The following is a 15338-nucleotide window of genomic DNA, read 5'->3' on the forward strand; positions in this document are numbered from 1 at the left end:
AAAACAGCGTTAGTCTGCAACCGCAAATGCCCGATCCAGTGAAGACTTCTTGTTTTACCTCCAGATTTTAATAGCAATTTACGTAGTTTGATTGCGAGCTTTACTCTAATTAGATAGTATCACCGCAATGTTAATAGTTCACCCATGACGCCAAAACACTACTACTGTTTCGTTTCTTAGAAAAAGAAGTAAATAAAAAAAAAAAAGTGGATTAAGCTGAGTGCAAATGACTGAATAAAACAACGCGGAATAGGTCAGTGCTCCTCGTCAGTGCACAAATTAATTAAGATCTATCTTAAACCTTTAACGACTTAATTTACTCAAAAAATGCATGTTTTTTTTTTTTACCGTTAACTCGGTTTTTTGACTTCCAAGACCCTAAATTGGCCTCAACTTTGTTGAAAAAGCGATTTCTTACCGAGGAACAAGATTTTCCCCAGGATTAGGTACCAAAATGTACAATGTTTTACTTTGGAGCGTGCGCATAAGCCAAAAATTGGCCCTTATAGGGTCATCAATGCTCGCAATTCTTCATTTCGTTTTTGTCTTTTCTCTCTACTTGAGTATGTGCGTGTGCTTGTTTTTGGCTTTCGGTTTTTAATGGCAAGAAATCCACAGAAAGAAGTGTGAGCTGATGTAAAGTTATTTTCACTGGTTGTGCTAAAGATTTACTGAATCCCTCAGCAATATGATAGCATTAATTTCATCTCAAGGCATCTGCTCGGCCTTGTTTTCATGTGTGCGTTATATCATGAGATAGTTATGTCAATCACGAATTTAAAGTTCCCACAAGTGGAAATAGAAAGTCTTAAAATGGAAAGAAATTAAGCCTAACACTTTATACATGTATTAAAGTATTCCAGCCACAACATGGAATCGAAAACAACAGCAAACTTGAAATGCCAATTATATTTCTCTTCCTGTGACGACCAACTTAAAAGTGAACTGATTAAATTATAAATTTGTTGTTGTTTTTGTTACCTCTAAAACATGGATACGATTGACACTCATCAATATTGCTCTCGCAATATTCTCCAGTAAATCCAGATAAGCAATCACACTGATAGTAACCCGAACCTCTTGGCTCGTTTGGATGAGGCACACACCTTCCCTTATTTTGACACTGGCAAACAACTAAGGATACGGTGATATTACTCGTAGAATAGGCCTGACATGCATCCATGGCTTGGAGATAAAACGGCGTCACGGCATCGTTGGTGACGTTCCACTCTAAAATATTACCCCTCAAAAGAGCATCGCTTGGGCTTCCATTCATTAGCGAAACGGTAACAGGCATGTCTTCTGGGTCCAAAACATCAATGGTCAGTTCCAAGTGTTCTTCAAAAGTGGCATAATAATTGATCGTCGGTGGAAATGTAGGCGGGAGATTACCTGGAAGAGCAAACAGTTTTTTTTTTTCTATCGATCAAGGGGCGAAATACCTGTACTACACAACTCACAGGATCCGTGACAAACGTGCAACCCATAAACCCAAAAATATAAAGGTGAAAATATCGAAGACGTCGAAGGAATGCTCCGATAAGATATAAGATCAGCCAAGTTACACGCCCAGTAAGAAGACTCTACCAACCTTGTCGTTTTGTCCACGTGGTTTTGCTTATGTCCGGACGACATTGATAACACCAGTCGTTAGGGTCTACTTCGTTTGGAGCGAAGCAGTAATGATTGATGATGCAACCGTTATTCTGTAATACCAGTATAATAATAATTATATTAAAAAAAAAATCAATGAATAAATAAAAAAAGAGAGGTATACGATATTCAATAGCCTCGTTGGAAGCAGTTTTAATACTCCGCTGACCATGTAGACGTTAACTTTGCCAACAAATCAATATCCTCATTAGTTGTTCTTTAATCCTAGTTAATTTTCTACTTGTCTGTCTACGTCTAGGGATCACTCTAGAGTCTGTTGTTTTAAATGTAGTTTTATTTAACATTTCGCGCGTTTTGATCACGCGAAGAGCGATGTTACATCCACGAAGCTTCATAGAGCAATTGTTCATTACAATATCTTCAAAAATGCAATTTCTGTTGCTTTACGCGTCAACCAAGAAAATATATGCTCATTACCATCTTCGAACGTCACTATTAAGACATTTACTCATGTAAGGCCTTTGTCTTGTCTTTTGTTTCTAAAGGAGCTTAGTCAGCCTCCGCCATTTTCGATGCCAACGAAATTATCAATATTGCATGGTGAAGCGAAATCTTATTGCTTTGTTGTAGGTTTTGTTCCTGAAAGTATGTCTAATTATCTTTAATAATTTCATAGTGTTTCCTTCGTCTTGATATGCTCGAATAAAACTCTCGTATGATAAAAACAAACAAACAGACAAACAAACAAACAAACAAAACAAAAGTATGGCTGACTAGGGTCCTTTAATTTAGGGACGGACCATTAGAAAAGTGATGAGGGTGGGGAGGGGGGGGGGGACTTTTTCAGCTTGCATGATTTTTTTTTTTTTTTCACGTCCACTGCTACGTGGTTCTCGTGTTTCACATTCAAACTGTTAGTAAATTAATAACGAACGGTGAAATGCGACACGTGAAACACGAGAACCGCGTGACAGCAACCAGACAATGGTAGGGGTATCGAATGGTCTTTGCCAGCATTTGCGAGCATGCGAGCAGGACGTTTATTTTTGCGAGCACGAGCAGTGATAAAATTTGTCGTGCGAGCGGCGAGCACTTTGTAAATTTTTTCGCTAGTCGGAATCTCTCTTTAGTATTAAAAGGAAATGTTGTTTTGCGCCAAGTAATCTGGCTGACACCTCCAAAACATAACAATAGGCGCAATCGCGGTTCAACCAGTCCCAGTACTTTGCAGCCAGTTATGCCTTGTTTGATGCCAAGTTACGTCACGTAACTCACGTGAGTCACTGAGCTTCAGGGTCCGGTTGTTCAAAACTCGATTAAGCTAACCTAGGATTAACAAGAATTTTGATTTTAGTTTCGTAACTTTTCGGTGGGGTTTTCTGTTTATAATGTTTGTCCTTCAGTTTTGAACTTGACTAAGCTCAAACTACACAAAACGTGAGCAGAAAAAAACATTTTTATGCAAGAAAAATTAATACTTTGGTTAACTTTTAATCCTGGGTTAGCGTTAACCGGCTTTCCAACTGACCCGACCCAGGTCCTTCTGTGGATGGACGCTCAACGAGATCTAAAGCTTTTTAACCCAGCGTTGTGAACACACCACGAGAACTGAGAAGCTAAAAGCTACCAGACTTTGAAGTGTTGTGACATGAAAGGGTTTTCGATTATATAATTCTTAGGAAATGTAAACAACATGGCGTTTAGTCCAACAAGCATTTCCCGTTTCGGTTTCGATGAATTGCAAACTTATTTTAATTTCCCGCTGTCGTGATTGAATGAAAAGATCCAACGCAAGGAAACTTCTTTTGGAGGCTTCTAGGATCTAACCAATTGCAGCCAGATCTGACAAGCAGTCTGAAAGTCGAATAGTAATAGTAGTATTCCTCATGTATTCATGTCTCTAGATTAATTTTTACCTTTGCGGGTTCCTTGACCTTTCGCTAAGAATTCTTACGCGCGTCAGCAAAACGAAGCCGGCATGTTTCCAGAAACATTCATAGCTATGTCCGAGCAGTTGCAAACTTGAAAGTTTTGCGAGCACGAGCAAGCGAGCACACATCTAATTTTTGCGAGCAATTCGAGCAAAGGCCAAATTTTGCGAGCACTTTTAAATCGAATGGGACCGTTCGATACCCCTAATGATGAAACGTGATACCCACATAGAGTAACGATTGAAGCGACGTCGTCACATCCATATTATTAAAACAGAGATTAACGGAAAGTACATTGCATCACACAATCGTGGCGCAGAATGAAAGCTAACAAGACAATCAACCGGCAAGTTTAGTCTACTTTTTTAATTTAGGTTTTTAGATTACATAATATGAGCAGTTCGGGGTTAAGTCCTCTGCACGAATTTTCTTTTTTTGAGGGGGTGGGGGACATGAGGTATTTTACTATCGCAATCTTAACCTTGACGCTCGCCACAATCTGATTGCCTAGAACAGGCTTCACACAAATACTTTTTTATCCTTCACACTGTCGGTTTGCTTTACTGTCAAAATTATACTCCGGAGGAAACATAACCAAGTATTAGACACATTTAGTTGATCTTAGGGACGGACCATTAGAAACGTGATGGGTGTGGGGGAGGGAGGTGGGACTTCTTCAGCTTGCAGGAAACGTTTTGCACGTCCACTGCCTCTGCATGATTTTTTATCGGGTAAGGAAATATCAGTTTTCTTTCTTCATTCCCCTTGTGTTGAAATTTATTCTTGGCATGCAGTGAATCAAGGTTTTGGCTAGGATTCTGTGATTGGCTGTCCAGTAACAAATATGGGGCTCTGGGGGTATGTTCCCCAGAAAATTTTACCAAATTGAAGCGTTTTTGGTGCGTTTTCCACGATTTTCAGCCGATAAATTTTATGTATTGATTGGACTTGTACGATAATGCGTTGTTTACTTTGTCAAAAACCTAAAATAGATTGAAACAACTCATCAGTCGTTTTAACGCGTCCGCGATTGTCTTTGTTTACGACGTTCAGGTCCAACTTTGATCTTAGCGGCCATCTTAGGGGAAGTGGTTCGGTACGCAATGGGTGTGCACGTGTCCACAATCGTCATTTATACATGTCAGTTGTGAAATCACTCCAATATGTCGAGGCTTTCAAAATATGATATGTGCTAATTGTAGAGAAAGCCAGATGGGGGTTACACCAGAACCAAGCATTTTATACTGCAGTATAAAGAGACTGCCAAGGTGCCCTTCAGGCGACTACATATTGTAAGCCCGACAATGCAATTCAATATGCAGGAATTTTTTTTCTTCACTTCACTTTTGCCCTATTTATTAACTTTTTTTCAGTCACCCTCCCTTGCATGAATGTTTTTTTTGGTTTGTTTTTTCCCCCACCCCCTTCATTTTTCTAATGGTCCTTCCCTTAATTCGACGCATTTTTTGTTATTACATACACGGCCTAATATCACAGTTGATGGATGTTTTGGAGATGGGCCGGGGTTCGTTTTGGGTTAGTTTCGCCTGTCCACTCGCACGAGATTTTTTTTAACAGTTTGTTAAAAATAAATTACTCGTATTATTGCGTTTGCAAACTTTCGAGTCTCCGTTCGACTCAACGAGATATGGCCGAAATTTCTTTCGAAGAGCCCTTATCTTGAGAACATTTGAGCCGTAAGCTGTGATCAACAAAGTACAAGCGACTTTCTCGGGAGAACTTTGAACGAACTTCAGCGTAATTCAATTGTCATACATTTGCATAGCACTGCATGATTTTTGTTCTCCAGTCATATTGGAACGCTGGCCACTTGCAATAAAAAAAAGCAGTTTATTTCATACTTACTGAGATTTTCGGATAGAATCGATCGCATGAAAAACTCATACGGAAATTTCTCTATCCAATCACAATCGCGAAACGACTTTCTGACACGTGGGAAGAGCGTTTCATCCAATCAGAAATCCGATGTCAAAATGAATCAGACAGTTCACAATGCGTTTACATTGTTGTTGGCGCCTCTTCAATATTCATTCACAGAAGATTGTAGAGTTTCCACAAGTTTCCACTAGTTTTCAAGCAAATTAGCTATAGACCATAGACAATGGCTGAAAGTTCGAACAAGTTTATCGCTTTAGATAAAGCCATCGAAGATTACATCCAGGAGCAGCGGAACAAAAACACTTGGCCAGAAACCCGACTAGATGCTAAGCCAATTCCTCACACAGTAGGAAGAGACAAGAAAAGTTGAAGAAATCAAATCAGATGAACTCCATAAGTACCTATGCCAATTTATCACAAGTGTCAAACGAAGTGATGGCAACGATTACAAACCATCAAGCCTTCGAGGGCTCTTTTCAAGTGTTAAAGCCTGGTTTTCATTAGCGACGCAAGCATGCGCACAAGCACAAGCGCAAGCACAATAATTCTTATTTCACCGTGGAAACGGCCTTGACGCAGGCATAAGTACAAGCGCAAGCACAAGCGCAAGGATCAAATTTTTTCCTTTTTCTTGTGCTTGCGCTCATGCTTGCGTTTGCGGTGCACCAAGTGAAAACGAGATACCGCTCAGGCATAACACAAGCACAAGGATATTCACCACACGTGGTTATGTTTGGCCAATGAAAACAATGGATCCAGATCACCTCGTGCCTAAACAGTTTGGAAAGTTCGAATTAGTTTGCTTGTGCTTGTGTTTGCGTCGAATTTCTTTTTCTGTGGGGTAATCCATATTGCTTCCGTTTGGTGAAAACATTATCGACGACAAAGAATTTGACCAAACAAGGAAATTTGTCTGGACGCTTGTAGCAAACAACTTAAAAAACAAAGCAAAGAAAGTAAACCAAACGCAGCTGAAGCGTTAACTGACGAGGTAAACATTCTGTACGAAAGTTATTTATACTTTAGGCTTTGACAGAAGCGACAAAGTGCTTGCACAGCATAACTTGACTATAGCCTGGTTTTCACTAGCGAAGCGAGCACAAGCGCAAGCACAAACGCAAGCAATAGGGATGACTTCAGTGAAAACGAAATTCGACGCAAACACAAGCACAAGAAAAATCACCTGAAGTTTCCGGTAATTTAGAAAACTGTTTACGCGCGAGGTAATCTGGGTCTAGTGTATTCAGTGGCCAAACATAACCACATGTGGTAAATATCCTTGTGCTTGTGTTATGCCTGAGCGGTATCTCGTTTTCAGTTGTTGCAGCGCAAACGCAACCACAAGGAAAAGGAAAATTTTTGATACTTGTGCTTGCGCTTTCGCTTGTACTTATGCCTGCGTCAAGGTCATTTTCACAGTGAAATAAGAATTATTGTGTTTGGGCTTGTGCTTTCACTAGTAAAAAAGCAAAGAAGTTCGTTGAAGGTGAAAATCTCAGTAAGTATGAAATAAACAAGTTACAGCATGGAAATTACTTTGTACGGTATTTACACACTCGTCGTTTTTGGATCAGAAAACTCACTCGTTCGCTTCGCTCATTCGTTCGTTTTCTGATACGTTAATAACTCGTGCGTAAACACCTAACGCGCGCGCATTCCACGAAGCAATCTATATATTCTGTATATACATGGCTAGAAAATGGGCTGGAAGTGTGCGGAAGTGTACTTACTTTAAGAAAGCACCCAGTAGAAATATTGCAGTTCATGCAAGCCGAGTCATATGATATAAATGTAAGATTGCTACGACTTTTGTGTTCACCGTCGTTAGACACAGATATCATCAGTCCTGCGGCTGGAGTTCCTGCATCAACGTCATGGAAATAACCTTGCGTAACTGGTGATTCTGGTAAATAGCAGTCTACGAGCACCAAATCAGTCATTACACCAGGGAATCGAATTTCTGCGTTGTTCGGTGTCCAAGAACCATTGAGTACCTAAAATACCAATCATTGCAGTGAATGTGTTAGTCATGGTTTCAACATACTGCGTTTTTTTGTTTGTTTGTTTGTTTTTTTTAGAATGCCTCCTTGGGGCGAGGGAGACGAGAAAGAAGGGGGCAGGGTCAATCCCGGGGCCGACACATGAACAGACGGAATGATAGATTGGTAGAAAGTTTATTTTAACGCCGTTTTTTTTTTTCAATAGCACAGAATTGGTTCCCAAGAAAGTTACACTAGTACTCCCAAAAGATCATATCACTAACAAAAATTGCAATTTCATATCTTGCAATAAACAATAAGGATAATATTTCGCACACGCCATGAAGAAAGTGACAGGTTGTAGGTTAAACGGAAAAAATAATCATGTGTCCTCTCTAGTTAAGTACTTTTTTTTTCAAACTGGTCCCATAGCTAACCAAATTTATGTGGTCTGCAAATTTTGAATTTCATGTTTTAAATATAAAGCTCAACTTTCATTTGGATACACTTTCTGATTTCGGTTGCTTTGAGCTATGCTTTGCACCTTTATTTTAGTAAAAGATCACGAAATTTGAAAAGATCGCGGATCAAAAGTAGCAACCTTTCGCAATCAATGCATGATAATCATATGACGTCATCCTTCCATTCAGCCATGTTAATTTTCAAACCTCGATTGTTTTGTTTTGTTCTTTTTTAAAATTTATTTATTTATTTATTTATTTCTTCGTAACGATGCTTACTATTGCGATGCTAGAAGTCTATATAATCACAGGTACATATAGATTCCGCTTCGTTTACCTTAAACTCCTTCACATGGCAGGTAATGTTTGTGGAATTGATAAAGCCAGCTCCCAACACAGTCACCTTTCTGCACGATCGTTGACGTCTGTCGCACAAACCATTACTCTGTAACCTATTGGCACATAAATAGCATACCCAAAGTATTTGTAAATGTTTTCGTCTTCGTCACGTCTACCTTAGCCATTACTGCTTTCCTATAAGAATATCACATGGCACGCATCAATTACAAAGTTCTTAACATGGCAAATGCTACGTTTTCTACTTTGAGTAATCTTTACATTATCGTTGCACATTTGTGTAATCTGGTTATTTTATTTATTTATTTATTTATCTATTTTAATGCGACAGCTTGTGAAGCGTACCAACCATGAAGTGTAGAGAACAACTTAATGCATTTATTTATTTATTTATTTATCTATTTATTTATTTATTTATTTGTTATTTATGGCGTGCCGCTCACTTACTATAAACGAGAACGTAGTAGAACAAGTAACCTCCGCTAAATCCCTTGGATTTTATGTCGATCAAAATGTAAACTGGGAGTGCCATATTGAAAATATCTCTAAGAAGATAGCAGAAAATACCATTGCATACTTGTGACCTTCCTTTGATTCTGAGGTAATAGGGCCTGCTAGGTCACTACGGACCAACTGGAGGGGAGCAGTTGCACGACGATCTGGCTTTCTGTTTTGATACTGTGACATTTTTCCTTGCACACAAGTGTCACATTCAGGCTTACCTTTTGTTGTTATTTTCATCCCTTCTACTACACCCTCTAGAATTTGGTGCCAGGTCTCAGCAGTGTGTGCTCCTGTACTAGGCATTGTGTTAGTTAGGTAATAAAGTCTGCCATGATTCTCTATGGCACATTTGGTCCCATCTGGTGCATTAAGCCCAGCAGAATTTGGTGTCAAATTTACAGCGCTACCCCTATTAGTTGCTGCTTGAACAGAAAATATGTTTTGCTCATAACTAAGTACGTACAAAGCATACTCAAGAAAAACTTTGTGAACATTGCCCTCTACATTATGTAGGATAACTTGTGCTCTGCCTTTAGCAGACACAACACCACTAGCTCTATTACCATCTGCTAACTTTATGTAATGATTCTCAGGTTTAAACTCATCATCAAATTTTAGAAACTTGGATTTGTCATTGAGAATGTGAGCAGTAGCTCCAGTATCAACTAATAAAGAGTTTTCTCTAGTGGAATTAAAATTGTCCACAATTACTTTGAATGCAAATGAAGCATCCTTCTCATCACACTGAGTATCACTAACAGTATTAACAGAGTCTTTCTTACGACATACGTCTGTGTTGTGCGTCTTCGACTTGCAGTGGCTGCACCATTGGTGTCCTTTCTTCTTCTTGTCTTTGGAACGACATGCTGGCGACTTGTGTCCAGGTTGACCACAGGAATAAGATGTTATGGAACTGTCTGCCGGTGGGGTTTTCTGTTTACAGTTCATAACGCTGTTTCCATCAGTTTATGATGGAGTGCAGGATTTCTCCGTCTCCTCGTAACTCCTGAGTGCGGTCTTAAACTCGTAGAACTTCATCTTGTTGCCCTTCTCGTCGCGCTGCGAAACAATGGCTGAAAAAATTTTGTATTCCGCGGGAAGACCTTTCAGCACCATGGCTACCAAAAGACTATCATTGACTGGCTCTCCGGCGGATTTCAGCAATGCAGCTGCGGTCTCGGCGCGTAGAACATAATCCGTAATGGACTCATTGTGCCCCTTCTGTAGCGAGGTAAGTTCAGTGTACAGGGCAAGAACACGTGGCTTACTTTTGCCCATGTAATGATTCCTCAGTATTTGCAAAGCTTTCCTGCCATCGTCCCTGGCATCTCTCATAACTAAGGACAGGCTCCGATCATCTAAACACTGGATAAGTTGAGCAAAAGCATCGATGTTCTTGCTCACATTGTCTTCTTCTGGCTCGTTTTCCGCCAGGATAACATCGTGGAGTTTGTGAAGCCTCATATATCCAAGGAACTTTACCTCCCACAGTTCATATTTGGCTTCATCACCATCGAACAACAGCCTTCGACTGGGCCCATAACCTGTTGCAAGCGTGGCCATGTTCTTCGGTGGATTAAAACATCAGAGACAGCAAATGGAACTCAAATTTTATTCGTACACGACGAAAACTTCGTCATCACAACATTGACTCGTTTAACAACTCAATGTGGTGCAATATATAGCTTCAACCTGGTGTTGAGCTTACAACTACTTCCGGTCTACATAAAACGCTTCCGGTTTACATAAGTTGAGTTTGTATCTTAACATAAGCCTATAGGACTAGATAATACTTCAGCTAAGCTGTTAAGGGAGTGCCCTGGTTTAATTGCAGAGTCTCTCACTTATATATTTAATCAATCCCTGTTTGCTGGTATTTTTTCCTGATGAGTGGAAGTCTGCTAGGGTTACCCTATTGTATAAAAATTCTGGAAAACGCAATGATCCCACAAACTATCGACCAATATCAATAATCCCAGTCGTGGCTAAAATATTTGAACGGGTAGTGTAAGACCAGTTATAACACTATCTTACTGAAAACTGTATTCTCTCTCGTTATCAATCCGAATTTCGTTCTCTAGACACTACGGTTACTGGGTTACTCGAAGCTACAGAGAGTTAGGCCATGAATATTGATCGCGGTTTCGTCAATGCCGTTGTTTATCTAGATTTAAAAAAAGGATTTCGACACCGTCGATCACAATGTTCTATTAACAAAATTGCAATTCTATGGAATACGCGGTTTCTGTCACAAATGGTTTGCATCATATTTAAGCAATCGCACTCAAACCTATCTAATGAACTCCTTTATGTCTACTACTACTGGTGTCCCCCAGGGAACAATTCTAGGACCTTTACTTTTTCTATTATATATTAATGACCTGCCAGATTGTCTGTATTTTTCACAAACTAGAATGCATGCAGATGATACCAGCCTCACCGTCACTAGCGCAGATTTAAAACATAGTGATGACTGTGTTAACTATGATTAAAACAGGGTATATAAATGGCTATCAGCCAATAAACTGACCTTGAGTTTAACAAAAACTGAGTTCGTGTTAGTTGCGTTGAGAGAGAAGTTATCAGCATTTCCTGAAATTCCTTCTTTCAGTACAGTGGAACCCCGCCTTACGACCACCCCGTTAATATGACCACCTCGTTATTACGGCCACTTTATTCTGGCCCCCCCCCCCCCAAAAAGCTCAGCCAGTCATTTTCTTATTTAAAGAACCCCTTTAATACGACCACCCCGTTAATGCGACCAATTTTCCATGGCCCGAAGGTGGTCGTATTAACGGGGTTCCACTGTATAAATGACTACCCAGTGAAGCAGGTGTTATCTGCGAAATCTCTTGGTGTCCACATCGACCAAAATATGAACTGGGAATATCGTATACAGAACATTTGCAAAAAAGATTGCTTCTGCATTGGGCGCAATCAAGCGAATACGAGATCTTATTCCCTTTAATATATTAATTAATGTATATGATAGCCTAGTTCAACCATATATTAATTACTGTAGTAGTGTCTGGGGCAACTGTGGCAGTGGTCTCTCTGGAAAGCTTCGGAAGCTCCAAAATCGTGCAGCCCGTATTTTAATGTTTGCCAATTATGACTCTAATATCGATGAATTGTTCCGGGCACTGAGTTGGGGTAAACTCAATATCAAATATTTGAATCAGTTGCTGTTATGATGTACAAATCTTTACATGAGATGACCCCTAAGTGTCTGAGTTGTAGATTTGTGTTTCGAAACGACAGAACATCATATTGATTAAGGAGCATTGAAAATAAATGGGCTCTTCCGCAGCCCCGCACCAATTATTTGAAGACAAGTTTCTCTTACAGCGGAGCCAGGTTGTGGAACAGAATATCCAGTGACCCTCGTACAACAACATCTTTACATGATTTTAAACTTAACATACGTCACCACAGCTGTGAATGGGTTTTAACACGGCATCCATGTAAAGCAGCTTTTAGTAGGTAGTTTATGTTACTTAGTTTAGTTAGAGATAATTAGTTGATCTTTTATCATTTTGCAATCCTTGCTGAAGGATTTACCGTGTATAAATAAAGTTACCATTACCATGACCATGACCATGACCGTTATCAAAGGAAGTCCCGGTCCAAACGCCGCTCTACTCATGTGCCGAACCTAAGTCAATAAGGTACACTCTGGAGTGAATTGGAGCGGAGGCTGATTCAGACGGCGTACTCGAGTCTATCTTAATTCGGGAAGCCCGGCCATGGTTAACATACGTTCAGGATTTTATGAGCTACAATTCAGCCTACATTCTGACGTGGAAGGGAGGGGGTTGGGGGGGGGGGTACTAATTGGAAAGCTGTCATTAAGTGTTTTGAAGTGTATAATTGCTAATCTATTTAAGGGAGCTCAGTCATGGTGTTTTGTCTGTTTTTTTTTTTTAGCCACGTACAAAATCTCCTTTAAACGGAAGGAAACCTGAAAATAATAGTTTACTAAAATAGAAGAACATCAAAGAGATAATAATAAACCATAAAGGAACAAGGATGGTCAAAGATGGCGAAGATTGGCACGGATTGCAAGCGACGAATTTGAAAAATTTAGGCTAAACTTTTCAAAATGTGCAAACCGTGACTGAGTCCCTTTAAACACTACAGACAACTTCTTAAAGGATATTGGTTTTGAAGGTTTTCTTTCATAATAAAATTACATAGCTTATGATATACCTCGTTATAATAGGCCAGCCTAAAAGCGTAGCTCCTGAGCCGTGTTGTTCAGAGCCCGATTAAGCTAACCCAGTAAAAGATAGAATTTTGGTTGAGTTTTGTAACTCTGCGGTGAGGTTTTCTGTATTATTGTGTGGCCTTTTTTTTGAGTTTTAATAGCCGGTGTTCACATAACGTCACTAAAATTCAAACTACAAAACTATTGATCTTCCTGAGATTTTACTTTAATGATGTATAAGAGCAGCTGAAAACTAATATTCATACAAATTTTTGCTCCGAATGGGTTCTTGGTTTTGTGATACACTACGCTTGAATTTCTAAGCTTTTGCGTGACGCAGCATTCACTTGACGGCCTAGGGCGCTGTCGTGATGGTTAAAAAAAGTGATTTATTTCGGGGAATTTGGCTATCTGAACAGTTCATGTCTTAGAAAAAGTATTATTTTAATGTTTTAGAGTTCCTCGGGGGATAAATTCACGCTTTTGTAGCAAAACTCAGTGACAGATGTTTCTGTTGGTTTCCGGCCGCCATGTTGGTGCCTATACAGATGGACACCAGCATGGCGTCTCCATACAAATCTCTATAAATTTGAATAAAAAAAATTCTCGGCATATCTTGCGTAAAAAATTGCTGTGAACAGAATCTTGGCGAGAGTCTTTGCATATTTACCTTCTTTCATTTTCCAGATTCTGGACTTTATCTATTGAACGGTTTTGATTTTTATTTTGATCTAATTTGAATGGCGTGACACTGAAAACCAGCAATAATCACCTGACACAAAACAAAGTAGCAAAGAGAATTTGTATAAAAGAAAAAGTTATAATTCGGTTGACTTTGAATCCTGGGTTAGCGTTAACCGGTTTCCGAACAATCCTGCCCTGTTTTCAACAAATTAACCTAACATGAGCCCGCGATCCAATCGAAAACCAGCACTTGGTCAGCAGTCAACTTCAAAAGCAAGTGACCTCGATGAGCTGTAAACTTGAGCCCGCGATATGGTCACGTGATACTGGTGAGCGGATACCTTGTTTTAACATGTGTCAATTGATCAGAACATGGATGTCCAATATCAAAGAAGTACACGGTAAACCAAGGCTGCATGTCTCTGTCAACCTATTATTTGGAGTATGGCCGCCATGTTGCGCGACTTCGTCGTCGTCACCGTCGTGCGTACGCGTCCACGAGCAATACCGCTAACCATGATAACCATGAGAAAATCAACTAATGGGTTTCCTTTTCTTTCCTATATGAGCATGGGGCTCCGCTTGGCGGTCCTTCGGGCCGCCTGAGCTCCGCTAATATATCTCTCAGTAAGCACGCGCGCTGTGATTGGCATGGTCAATTTAGCGGGTCGTACTATACTGTGCGGCCCGCTTAAGTTCAAAACTGTTTTTGTTGTTTTGATGTATCACCAAGTGTTCTTAACTTTTATAGCAAGTAAAAGTTTAAAACTTTCTTTTACTTTAAATTGTGTATGAAAACGTGCTAATGACTTAACAAGGATTTCAAATTGACTTGTTTTGCTTTCGACGTGCTTCAGAAACTTAAAGCTTAATTCCGCGTAAATAGAAACCGTTCCCGAACCCATCAGACACACAGTAGGGATATAATAAATAACTTACTAAACTCGTCTTCTCGGTCCGTACTGCAAGTTACGGATCCTGGTTTTTACCCGAAGCGCGCGGGCCATAAATTGGTCAGTAACTTACAGTGCGGACCTCCAGCTCGGTTAGTAAGAGGTATATGCCGCTCGTCCAGTGCACATCATCAATCATCAATGCATGCGGCTATTTATTTAGACACGCTTCTAGTTGTTTATACTAAATAGATGTAGTGGTTTCTAGTGTATGGTACGTCATACAGTGGTGTAAGTATATGGTTAAATGAAACTTACATGTACATATCAGGTATTTGCTCAGTTGATATTGCGCAATCGGGGGCAGTGAATCCTTCATTGCAAATGCACGAACCGTTGACACATTTGCCATTGAAGGAGCAGTCGCTTGGGCACAGTCGCTCAACAACTTCTGACACAAAAGAAGAGTTACTTGGTTCATCTCCACTACTTTTGTTCACATATGAAAACAGGTTTCTGCCAGCAGTTTCACCACATTCATTCATTAGCACAGTGGCGACAGAAATTGCAAAAGACGTATCCCCAGTCAGCTAGAAAAGAAAAGTCATGAAACATTTTAGCGGTTAGAAGCTCCTATGCAAAAGTAAGTATATATCTTTTAAGTTTCTTGGCTACTGAACTTCTTATTAATATTTCTACATAGTAACGAATTGTCCATTTAGTCTGAATGCAACAGCCTAACTACTGTATTACAAGATAGAATCCTTACGTAAGCAGATGAAGCGATAATGATAAGTTAACAGGCATAA

General features: G+C 39.8%; 2 protein-coding genes across 5 annotated transcripts in view; both read right to left on the reverse strand.

Annotated features, from left to right (window-relative positions):
* LOC110051481 (fibroblast growth factor 1-like) overlaps positions 1–15338 on the reverse strand; it is a 181346-nt gene that overhangs the window by 45391 nt on the left and 120617 nt on the right. The gene's annotated exons all lie outside the window — the stretch shown is intronic.
* Positions 1–15338, reverse strand: part of LOC149103669 (von Willebrand factor D and EGF domain-containing protein-like) — a 126029-nt gene that overhangs the window by 34919 nt on the left and 75772 nt on the right. For 3 of the 4 annotated variants that reach the window (XM_089273954.1, XM_089273953.1, XM_089273952.1), the window contains exons 11-15: positions 14848–15119; positions 8222–8336; positions 7175–7438; positions 1592–1706; positions 982–1392 (exon numbers count right to left, since the gene is read on the reverse strand). In XM_089273954.1, the coding sequence (XP_089130080.1) occupies positions 982–1392; positions 1592–1706; positions 7175–7438; positions 8222–8336; positions 14848–15119 (1177 nt within the window). The remainder of the gene's footprint in view (positions 1–981; positions 1393–1591; positions 1707–7174; positions 7439–8221; positions 8337–14847; positions 15120–15338) is intronic. The other variant, XM_089273955.1, reaches the window with a different exon arrangement.

This window comes from Orbicella faveolata, unplaced genomic scaffold (genome assembly GCF_042242905.1).
Source record: "Orbicella faveolata isolate gen_17 unplaced genomic scaffold, um_ofav_v1 contig_35, whole genome shotgun sequence".
Classification (NCBI taxonomy): Eukaryota; Metazoa; Cnidaria; class Anthozoa; order Scleractinia; family Merulinidae; genus Orbicella; species Orbicella faveolata.